Raw genomic sequence first — 12,251 nt, 5'->3', positions numbered from 1 at the left:
AACTTTTTCTTGTGAAAAAGAAGTCAAATGTGAACATAGCCTAAATCAGGGCTAGTCAACTGTCGGCCGACGGGCCAAATGCAGCCCGCCAATCATCTTTAACTGGCCCGCCTTAACATTTCAAATAAGTAGAGAGACTTTAAGACTTTAAGCCCTACTGCGCTGTAAGAAATGCACATCTTTGAAAGTCTGACGGGTTGCTACATTCAGTACAAAAGTAATCCCCGCTGCTCATAACAATTGACATCTTATAAAGTGATTTGATTGATCTTTACAAGAAACGAATGTTATTTACAATTTTATAATCGGTAGTCCACAGCCACAGACAATCGGTTTGTGCATGCGATAGGTTGCGTTCCAAAACATGTTTCCTGCCCTTGTAAATTGTAAAGCTGCAGGAAGGTTTCAGATAAGGGAAAAACTATGTTGTTTTTCTTACTGCATTCAATATGTATAATTTAAACAACTATATTTACAAAAACAGCTGTTCATCTCCCTCCAGCACTTTAAACGATCTGGACTTCCAAGTGTTCCACGCACATGAATGCAATCGGAATTCACACGAAGATGCTATAATAGCCATATCTATGATAATAGCGTTCAGTTTCTTGCAAAGACCACAAAACGCTGTATTAGACCCCAGTTTTGTGCTCAAAGTATTAGCTTGTTTGACTTTTATGTATTTGACTTAAATATCAACCAAATATCTTAATAAATATCTCATTGCAAAAACAATGCCACCCAGATCTGGGAAGTACTGGGGGACTGGGGGTGAGTAAATTAACAGCAATTTCATTTTCTTCCGTGTTATTAAATGTCATGAAAAGGCACAAATAGTGGATGCAATATTTGTGTGCATGTTTTAATATATGACCTATAAGTAACAGCAACAAAAACAGAAGGCTATAAAAGGGAAAAAAGAAGAAATGATGATAAGGTAAAAAACTGCCCTGCATCCTTTTCATACACTGTAAACGTTTTTTGCTGTAGTTATTCAGCTAGTTGCCAGTAACTTACTGTTGATTTTTATTTATCTTATTTATTGGAAACTGTTTGTTAATAGATGAATAAATATTAAACATTGGGTTAGGGTTAGGGTAAGTCTTTATGTTTTTATAACAGCCTCATGCAAAGCATTCTGGGAACCAGAAATTGATATTTACATTTAGTCATTTAGCAGACGTCTTATTCTGGGAACCAGAAATCCACATTTACATGTTTTCATTTAAAAATGAATTTTTGGTTCCCAGAATGCTTTGCATGAGGCAACTATTTGATCATTTTCTGTTTCTTTTTATTTCTGTGATCATTTATCTTTGAACAAACAGTTGTCAGTTAATTACATAAAAGTAAAATCTACAGTACGTTAGTGGCAAACTGCTGCCAGTAATGCTGTAATTTTTACAGACATTTTTACAGTGTACTTTGTAATCTGGACCTCAAGGAGAAGTAGTTGAAGACCCCTGGCCTAAATGATGACAGACTTTTAAAGGAAATTGGTAAACTATCCCTTAAAAGTGTTACTTCACCCAAAAAAGAAAATTCTGAGATAATTTACTTACCTTCGAGTTTTTCCAAATGTGTATACATGTCTTTGTTCTGATAAACACAGAGAAAGTTATTTGGAATGCTTATAACCAAACCCATTGACTACCATAGTAGGAAAAAAACAATAGTATGTGCCCCAGAACTGTTGCTGTCCTACATTTCTTCAAAATGTCTTATTTTGTGTTCAACAGAACAATTTTTCCTACTATGGTAGTCAATGGGTGTTGAGATCTCTTTTATAATACGCATTATTCCAAATATCTTTCTCTATGTTCATCAGAACAATGAAATGGAAACACATTTGGAACTTGAGGGTGAGTAAATAATGACAGAATTTTACTTTTTGGGTGAAGTATCACTTTTTAAGGACTGCAAGTAAATAACTGTTATATGGCATCTGAATATAATATTATAGTTCTTTTTTTTTATTTTTATAAAACAGTACATTTAGAAAATGTTCCAGAATGTTTTAGATGTCTCTAAATTAAAAAAACTTTTCATCAGCTTGTTAATGCATTTAATAGAGAGAAATGTAAAATATTCTGGTGAGATCCTGAGGACTGCAGTAGAAAAACTGCTCAGGTGGCTCAGATCAACAAAAAATCTTCTACTTTTTATTCCTATCAAGCAAATAGCTTCAGATATTCAGTTGAAAATCCACTCTTTCTGTAATAATGTGTCTTTATTCTGCTTGATCATTGTCAGATTTCATAAAGCATTTTGAAATCTGACTTCCCAGTCAGCCGCACATATCTTTTTAAGCAAACCTTTTGATTAACAGTCAAAATAATAGCTCTCTGCTTCACGAAGACCAAGCCTTTATTCATTCAGCGGCACCCTGTCATAAGTCAAATAAGTAGATCGTCTCCTATTCACATCTGTTTGATTTATCATTTGTGCTAGTCACGTTGTCAACAGGCCCTATTGTGAGCCGTGAATATTCTCAGCTATTCAATTCCAGATGGCAACGTCACTGATTGATTTTAGCTTAACAAATGAGTGCAAGGTAGAAAAAGCTACTCTGAAACTAAGATTGTCCCATTCAAATATGGGAATGGTAGGGTCTAGCTTTCGCTGAGGCGATCAGAGATAGCTTTACAGGTACTGATTCTTTCCAGATACTGTTGGTGGTGTCCTCGGTTGATCAGTGTCTGAATGTCTGAATGAGCATCATATTGCTATTCATTTGAAGTATTACGTAAGCATTTGGCAAAAAAAAAACGTTCATCCAAATTATAGTGTTTTCTTGTACAGTAACTTCCCTTTTTAATAACATTTGATGCATGTACATTTGTAATGTTTTGGAGTCTCTATTTTGGGGAATCTTTATTTATTTATTCGCTGAAAACCCCTTTTTGATGTTTTGTTATTCACACTAAACTTTGTGAGCTGGCTTCTCTGAATAACATCGGCATGTAATGTGAGCGGTTGGATATTTCCTAAGGCTCTCTGCCCTTCCACACTGAAATTTGATATATGGAAATGTATGTAAAATCCATACATATGTTTATGTATGAATTTCATAAATATAAAAACATGTCACATACATGTATAGAAAGCATATTTCAATCCTGGATTTCTGAGTGGGCTTCTTGTAGTGTTTGCTTTATATGTATTTGTGTTTACAGGCTTCATGGACTCGACCTGAGAAACACAAGGTAGGGACACTAAACATGTAGCCAAGATGTTGACTAATCGTAGAGAGGTTCCTTATCACTGCAGAACATCAAGTTGTGACTCTCGTCTACCCTCAAAATCCTGTAGACACCGAATACCCCCGAATAAAATGACCTCTGTAGTTTTAATGACTCATTTCTTTTCTTTATTTAGCATATTGTCTATTATTTTGTCTGTGAGCTTCCATAAACGGAAATGGTGAAGATGTCTAAGCTGTTTTAGAAACAATTCTCCTTTCTTAGTAGAAACTTTCCCCTTAGACAAACTTTCTCAAGGGACTGAAGAACTAACAAAGGGGGTGTTAGGGCAGATGTGTCAGAGGTTGGAAAATGCCATTTTTTTCTTTTGGAAAGAGAGCTATCACTCCGTTTTCTCCTATGGACTCAGAAATAGGAATGTAGCAGCACTGAAGGAAACACACATAACCAACCATAGATTTATAAATAGACTAACATAAATATACTAAACCCTCACTGGATAAACTGTGCCATATGTGACATATTGTTACTGAAACGTTGAAGTCGACAGATTTTTTGTATCCCATTTTGTATTTTTTGAGATACAGAATATTATCTGTGAACAGATTTACGACAGAAATTGATTTTATCCATTGTCCAATAATCTGTGCTATACCGTATTAAAAACATATTATCATTTAAATTAAGATGATAAAGTCTTAACATTTTGATTTGATCAAAAGGAACATGTGAAGTAAGAACATAAATAGAGTCCATGTTAATATCCGTAGACGCCCGAGTAGCTGTTTGGTTAGAGCTGAGCTGTAGATGCTTTTTCTGATTCGTCAGAGAGAAATTCGTCAGCGTCTTCACAGTTGATTAAGAATGATTCAGATGCATATGGATTGTGTGGGATGGTCTCTTTATCTGATCTGCTGAGATGAAAGGGCACATTTATGGGGTTGCCCACACACCACTTCATGTTTTTAATCTTTAAGAGTATAGATTATAAACACCATGGTTCATTAATCGAGCACTTTAATGCCAACGCAAAGACACTGCATCAAGTGTTGATATAATTCAGTTCACAAAAGTGCAAGTGCTTTGTTGAGAAATATAGAGTAAAAAATATTGATAACGGAGGAACAGGATAGGAACACAAGGTCAGATGCGCTTTTTGCTTGAAATGCATTTTTTGCAATTGTTTTAATTTATAATTTGGTAACATGTCATGTACTGTATAATAAATACTTCACTTTGTAAAATGGAAGCAGTCTAGAAGCAGATTAGTTTTTACTGTTTCTATCAAGAAATCAGTATCGACCTTTTTGGGACAACAATCCCTCTCACAGTTGGAAAAATATCTTCTGTCGGATTGTAAAGATGTCAGGAACCTGTACTGTTTGACCTTGACTAAATTCAATTAGCATTCAATCTTGCAAAGTCTGACATGCCAACTGTCTAGACTTTCCCTGTTTTAAACCACCTCAGGGTAACAATTCTTCAGCATGTGCTGCGTCAATCTAACCTAGGCCATTTTTGTCAAAAGTTCAAATTTATCCTGTTCCGCATTTGGACACATTGTCATCAATCTTCTTAGTGCTCCAATGCTCTTCCAGTTTCTCGTTAGCGTGAAATGTGTGACTCAGTTGAAGTTAAAGACCCTGTTAGGCTCACTTTTTTCCAGTCAACTTTTCCTGAAGATTTCTCTTTGTCAGTGTAGTCACACAATCTGACTGCTGTCACCTATTTTTCCCCAAAAAAGCAAAATCCCTTTCTTCTGCGTGAAGGCCTTGAGACTGAGCTCTCACTTTATTTTGCCTTTCGTTGCTTTTGGGTGGTCTTTAAGGAGGATCGTATGGGCAGGATTGAGCCGTTTCGCTCTTCTTTATTAGACGAGATCAGGTGCGCAGATGTGCGCGATTGCATTTCGGCACATCTGTAAGACTCCCATAGTAACCAAGTTTACATTTGTGAGGTAAGATGGAGAGTTTTGTCTCATGAGAAAAAGATCCCAGTAATATCATGTGAAATTCTCCTTCCAGTCACCAAATTTTTTCTGAGCTCTGACATCCACATTAATTTTCTCGATACAGTACACTCGGCGCGCATACAGCATGTATACATTAATAGAAATTTAAAGAAATGTAACAGGGAATTTGCCTTATGCTCAACAAGCAACCTGTAAACATTCAAATGTTCCTCTGAGTTCTCTCACAGAAATGGTCTCTGTGTTTTTATCACATCTGTTTTCTGCTAAATTTGACACCAGACATGAAACTAAAGGCACAAATCGACGGAAAGATTCCAGGTTAACGCTTCAGGAAGTCGTAGTACGTTTATGACTGACCCTCCATACAGCAGAGATAAAACAGAAGAGACACTGTGTATGCAGCTTACTGTCAATTACTATGCAGCGGATGGGGACTCGGTCGACAGCGCTGCATACTAACATCTGTCTGAACGTGAGGCACAAGCAGGATGGAATTTATGGTGGAGACCCTGGTTGTTACTTAAAGCACTCAATCCCTTAGATCGTGACTAAGCCAGATCACCTTAAATCAAGTTTGTGAATTGATTGAATTTCTGAGCTGCATACACTCCATTCCGCTCCGTAGTCAAATTTCTCACTGACCATTGAACAGGCGCTTTATAAATGAAGTGCCACTGCAGATTTCCCAAACATCTTATTTCCTGGCCTCTGATGAAAGCTGCAGGCTAATGCTCACGTTTTCCAGGAGCTTCCCCTATAACTCTGTCAAAACACCCCAATTATTTCACCCCAAAATTAATATTCCTTCATTTTTACTGACCCTTATGTCAGTCACAACTCACATGACTTTCTTTTATCCGTGAAACGCAAACGAGTTATTTGTAGAAGCATGGCCGAGCTCCATTATTTAAATCAATGAAAGTGAATGGTGACTTCACACTTATGTCACGACTCTATTAAAACGGCACTTTTTTGGACAGCTTGGTCCTACTTCATTCTTATTTTATACTTATTTTAACAGGTTTGAAGTACAGGATTTTTATTTCGAGGTGAACTGATCTTTTAAGAAAATGCAAACAATAATTAGAAAACACTGTTTTGGGCTTTCTGTGCCTTCAGTACTGCACACACTTTCACACAGTAACAATATCGTCGTCTTGCATGTATAACAAGCTACGCTCTACTAAGCACGAGTTCATACCCAAATATCGAATCAGAAGCACGTCCACCTCCACAAGTCTTATTTTATTCATTCTGCTGCATTGAATACTGCATGTGAATGTTGATGTAGCTGGTTTCAAGATGTAAGAGCTTCTCACCGTTAATGTCTTTATTGAAGTGATTGGATATCTGTGTGATGATCATGGCCGATAGTTTCTGCACGGCGAGTATTTGTTCGTTGAGTAATACGGTGTCAGATGGCATGACTAATAAATCTATTTAAATGTGTCATAGAAGAGGCTGCGCTCTTTGATTAACATGGGTCGTATTATGCAAGTCAGATGCGCTCAGTCAATTAATTTTCTTCTAAATTGTATGAGAGTGTCATTAGTCTGAGAAGTTACGCTTTTCTTTGCTAAGTCAAACTTGCGCGTGCGAGTCTGTAACATATGGTACAGTGTACACATGGTTGGCTGATGTATGACGTGTCTGTGGGCTCCGCATTTAACATTTATATAACTGTATAATAGAAACTACAGTATATATCTTCATTTTTGTGACTTATTTTATAATATTATGAATATTATAGTAAATAATACTTGTATTGGTGTAGTATTACTTCTAAAAATCGTTTTCTTTCACGATTTTAATTCATCTATGTATGACGGACTATTTAAATAAATACAAATATTCATCTATCACTATTAATGTGAGTGAACAAGAATTTACAAAATTCTGTTTAAAAATTATTTGAGATATTTTTAGCAAGGTATGGCATGTCTATAATGTAATATATCATCACGTGAATCATGTAAATTAGCTTCTTTTGAAAAATGATCTAAAAGGCTATGAAGTCTCTTCTATGTCTTTAAAACTACCAAAGAAAACACAGAGCAGCAATGAAACTCATGTCTGTTTTTTATCTTAACACAGCCGGCACTATTATTGATTGCTAAATTCAAAGCCCATCCAGTCATAGGATCTCTCAGCGCCATGGTAACCAAAGATGGGCAGCAGAGTAAATGCGGTATGAGTTAAAGAACGCATGCATGTGCGCTGGATATGGAGCCGGAGAGTAAAACTGTTAGCAGATTGTCCCAGCTGTGCTGTTCAAACACGCTTTGTGGAGAAAAGGCTTTAAAGTGGCCCCTGCTGTGTGGTCCACTTTATTATTGATTCCTGCCTTACTGTCTCCCCAAACACCCCTCGAGCCCCAAACGGAGACTGAAACACAGACATAACATCCTACTGCCCTTCTGCTGGTCTGTGTTGAACTGTTCTAGAATAATATACTCGCTTAAATCATGTTTCACTTTCTGATGTTTTCTTTTTAACGGAATCCAAAATGAAAGTTCTGTCATCATTTAATAACTTTCAAGTTTTTAATGGGAATTGCATAAACATTCTCTTAGCTTTTGATAGTTCACTGAAAATTGTATTAACTTCTGTTTCTTACACAAATCTTTCACCAACAATTCATACAGTTTTAGTGAATGAAGACTTTTATCTTGTTTATTAGCTATTTTTAGATATAATTAGTTTTATTTAGATAAAATATATTATCTTAATTTATGGATGAATGTATGGATTACTCACTTTAGACGGTTTCACCGGACACACATGCCTGGTCTGCAGTTAACATCCGGTCTGTGTTTGGTTACAATTTAAGAAATTATTTTATATGTAATTTATATTTATATACATTTATATTCATATTTTATTGTATATTAATTGAATTGAATTGAATTAAAACTGCTTATCAGTTTTTGATTCTGTGCGGAGGTCTACCGGAAGTTAACTTTGGGCCACATTCAGTAATGTTTGTTTATGTTGTTGCTGCTGAAACTTCCATTCCTTGTAGAATAGGACCCTGTAGCTCTCCTAGCACTGGGATTTAGGAATAATTTTACATTTTTCACTTGTATTTTTTCTTACTCTGTCTCACTTTGTCTTTTTCTCTAGAGCCTGGATGGGAACGTGGTTGTACGCAGTGATGCTCGCGTGTCCTCGCTCACTCTGAAATACGTGCAGTTCACGGATGCTGGCCAGTACCTCTGCACCGCTCGCAACTCCATTGGTCAGGACATCCAGAGCATGTACCTGGAAGTGCGATGTAAGCCAAACATCTCTCTTTTACCCTTTGTCTTTTTGTTTAAATTCAATGCGTCAACTTGATGAAGTGGACAACTTGAGATTTCTCAATGTTCCCTCTGGCTACATACACTAGTCTGCTTATACAAAAAGCAGCACAACTGGTGACCAGTATAGATGGTGTTTTGGATTGTTGTGACATTTGCATAAAAGTAAACAGAAAGCTAATTTAAAAATCTGTCATCATTTACTCACCCTCTTGTCATTTCAAACCTATATGACTTTCGTTCTTCCGAAGAACACAGAAGAAGATATTTTGAAGAATGTTTTCAACTGGCACCCAATCACTTGCATTGGTTTTGTGTCGATACAATAGAAGTGAATGGAAGCCAACGCTGTTCTGTTACTAACTTACTATCTTCTTTCGGGTAGACTATCACTTTAAAGGGACAGTTCACCCACAAATATTTTTTGTCATTTACTCAAGTTGTTCCAAACCGATTTTGGGAAGCCGAACAGTTTTGGGGCACCATTGACTACCATATTAGTGGTTATTTCTGCTATTGTAGTCAATAGTGCCCTAGAACTGTTTGGTTACAAAATAGTTTTCTTTGTGTTCAGCAGAACAACAAAATATGTACGGGTTTGAAACAACCTGAGGGTAGTAAATAATGACAGAATTTTCATTTTAGGATGAACTATCCCTTTAAGTAACCATTTGTCTTCTTATCTGACATTATTTTGAGTACATCACTGTACTCGAGCAGTAGTACTGTATTTAGGGAATTGGTGGTCTCTGTTCAAATCACAATGTCATAAACGCAGCTGTATTTCATCGATTATGGGATTTCTTGAATTCAGAGCAAAGCAGACTTTAATATGAAATAAAATACTCCTGTCTACACATTCAAACTCAATTTTGAGCGCGAACCCTGTTACTTTATCAGATTATGTTTACTCCAGTCGTCCGGGTACACGTTGTTGCACTTTGCCAGGTAGAAAATTACAGTAAAGCAGGTTGTTAAGTTATTTTCATATGCCTTCACACTTTAAAGCGTTCTCCGAATCTAATTCTGAAAAGTGTGGAGGAAAAGCTTCAAGTGCAATGAAAATCTAATTGGATTAATTATTCTTGCCCCAAAATCTTCTCCAGTCCTGAGATAGCATCGTAATGTGCAATTGATAGAAATTGTGTGGAAATGTAGTTTGCCACAGCCTGGCTAGTGAGTAATCGACTTCTCAGTTGAGTGCACGGAGTGTTTTGCAGTAATTAACAATAAGAAAGGGTGCTTTGTCTGTCTCATGATCCAAGATCAGATTGTTCACTCCTATAGCTGCCAAATACTTTAAGTCCAGACCAGAGTCTCTGGCTGTGTCTAAAATAGCCCCTTATATAGTGAACTGTTTAGGGGATAACCATTTCTAGTAGTGTCCCAAACTATAGTGGACTTTGTTGGGTGCACTCATTTTATCCCATGATGCACAGCACTTGTCAGATGGACACTGACAAGCTAACCTGAGTGACGATATTTCTGTCTTGTTGTTTTATTCAAGCTTACAGTTTACTGTTTTTCATAGGTTATTTATTTTTTGTTTGTTCCAAATAGAGCTCAGCGTCGTAGTAAAAAATGAAGTTTTGGGCAGGCAGCCAGTTGGAAAGCCTATTTATTCTAGTCGTTCTATTTTAAAATCAATGAGCGTTTTTATGCAAAGTTTAGTTGTTTACTTCACAGTATAAACAAAGGAAGAACGTTTTCCCCCAAAGTCACACATGAAATGATCAGGCGGCGAAAAGACCTGCATCGTAAATCAATTCCAGCCTTAATTTCCCGATATTTATTTCAGGCACTGTTGCGATAAAATTTCATTGCCTGTTTCACCAAAGAGAGACATTCGATTTGGAGGTGCCCACATTATCTGTGGAGCAGCGTCGCAGCCTGCGCTCCAGAGATAGCGATAAGATTTCAGGGGATATGTGTCTTATCAGCACGGTTTTATAGGAAATGTGATGAGTCAACTACGTCTATCAATCCTGCTTTGGAAAGTTTAGCTAGCCGAGGTGCGCTGATACCTTACAGTTACGAGATCACTGAAGACAATAGACATCGCATTACAGCTACTGGCTGTTCTGTAATAGCAGATAGCGGAAATTTCAATTCTGAAAGGTTGTTGGAAATGCATGCGGGCCAGAGGGGATTATGAGCAATATATGCCGGCAGGCAGCCTTTCTATTTTTTGCCACCGAGGTCTTACTCTAAAACCATTCTTGTGTAGCCTGCATTTTGCTGACGCTCTGTTTATTCCAGATGCGCCGAAGATCCAGGGCCCTGCGGCAGTGTTCACCTGGGAGGGGAATCCGGCTAACATCACCTGTGAAGCTCTGGCGCACCCGAGCGCATCTGTTTCGTGGTTCCGCGATGGCCAGCTACTGCCCAGCGCTAATACCACATACGTCAAGATCTACAACACTCCAACAAGCAGCTTTCTAGAGGTACAGTTTGCCACATAAAAAAATAAGACCCATTAAGAGCACTGATGGGAACTGTTTCAATATTGTTTTAAAAGCATCTAATGGCGAAACCACCAGAAACGATTTCATATAATCCCAAGAAAACATTTCTGTAAATTATTGGCAAAAGGTGACCACTGAAGAGCGTTAATTTTGTTTCAATTTTCTGGTCATAACTAATTGTGTTATTCCATAGTTTTGATGAGCTTATTATTTTTCTAAATGTGGAAAAAAAATGAATAAGTAAGTGAGTAAGCTTTCATAACTTTTGACCAGTAGTGTATATAAAATCCTTTGATCAGTGCAGTGGTTGATTGACAGGTGAGTAGGTGGTCCTTAACTGTTGTCTAGGACAGGAGTTATCAAAGTGGGGTCCTGGGACCCCCAGGGGGCCAGCAGAAGATATTAGGGGTTCCTCAGAAAATCTCAGAGAAACAAAATGAAAAGTAAAAATGTTAAAATTATACTGAACTTTATGACTGTTTCATTTAGAAGGGTTTATCTCTTCTTTCAGATTTGTTTATTTTTTATCTTTATGGAGAGTCTTTCGTTTGAAAACTCCTCGTCTAGAACACTGCAAATGCAATGTGGTCACCCTCGCTTAGTTTAGATAATCACTGATCATTTTGGACCCTGATTAGATCTGTTGTACATTGATCAATGGATTACCTGAAACAGGTCTTCATACCAGATGTAAACATGTTTCTAAATAACCCTTCAATATCAAAACTGACAACAGGTCTGACACTAATAATTGCCTTTAGAGGTTATTTTCTAGATGCCGCAGCACAAATTAAATCATACTAAAAGGCTTCAATGAGGAATAAGTAGTCACTGTGAGGAAACGGTAATAACGGGTTGTTTCCTATAACTTTACAGTAATCTGCAGTCTATATTTCTGTAAATAGAGCCGGTACACACATCTGTCAAAACCTCATCAGCCCACAGGGCTCAAGCACTAGAAACATAATGACTAGTTTTTATTGTATAACAGTCTCTCAACATAATGATATTATAGAAAAATACAATCATTTTGTTTACACAGTTGCATGACTCTTTGATTGTTTTGATTGCCAGATTCTGACCCATTATATTAATTACACTCATTAAGCTGCATTCTGTATTAGCATTCATTGTGAAAGGCCAGCGAGACATGTGTTGTTTTTGGATTCCAACAATGCACAGATTGTAATGATTTTCTGTGCATAAGTGGTACCTGACTTTTTTAAAGTCAACCTTTAAAGACCTTTAGACGGTACAGAATATTCATGTATGGCTTTTTGTAAAGTCCCTGTTCCCATGGCACATTTTCTTA

At 37.0% G+C, this 12,251-nt stretch overlaps 1 protein-coding gene across 6 annotated transcripts in view; it reads left to right on the top strand.

Moving 5' to 3' along the window:
- The window catches only part of ncam1a (neural cell adhesion molecule 1a), a 187,147-nt gene that overhangs the window by 140,110 nt on the left and 34,786 nt on the right, over window positions 1-12,251 (top strand). For 3 of the 6 annotated variants that reach the window (XM_056732027.1, XM_056732030.1, XM_056732032.1), the window contains exons 9-11: window positions 3,177-3,206; window positions 8,299-8,449; window positions 10,734-10,918. In XM_056732027.1, coding sequence (XP_056588005.1) covers window positions 3,177-3,206; window positions 8,299-8,449; window positions 10,734-10,918 — 366 coding nt within the window. The remainder of the gene's footprint in view (window positions 1-3,176; window positions 3,207-8,298; window positions 8,450-10,733; window positions 10,919-12,251) is intronic. The other 3 variants (XM_056732029.1, XM_056732031.1, XM_056732033.1) reach the window with 1 other exon arrangement.

Source organism: Triplophysa dalaica, chromosome 19 (assembly GCF_015846415.1).
Source record: "Triplophysa dalaica isolate WHDGS20190420 chromosome 19, ASM1584641v1, whole genome shotgun sequence".
In the NCBI taxonomy this organism is placed as follows: domain Eukaryota; kingdom Metazoa; phylum Chordata; class Actinopteri; order Cypriniformes; family Nemacheilidae; genus Triplophysa; species Triplophysa dalaica.
The sequence above is the reverse complement of the archived record's forward strand: the minus strand, read 5'-3'. Positions and strand labels throughout refer to the sequence as shown.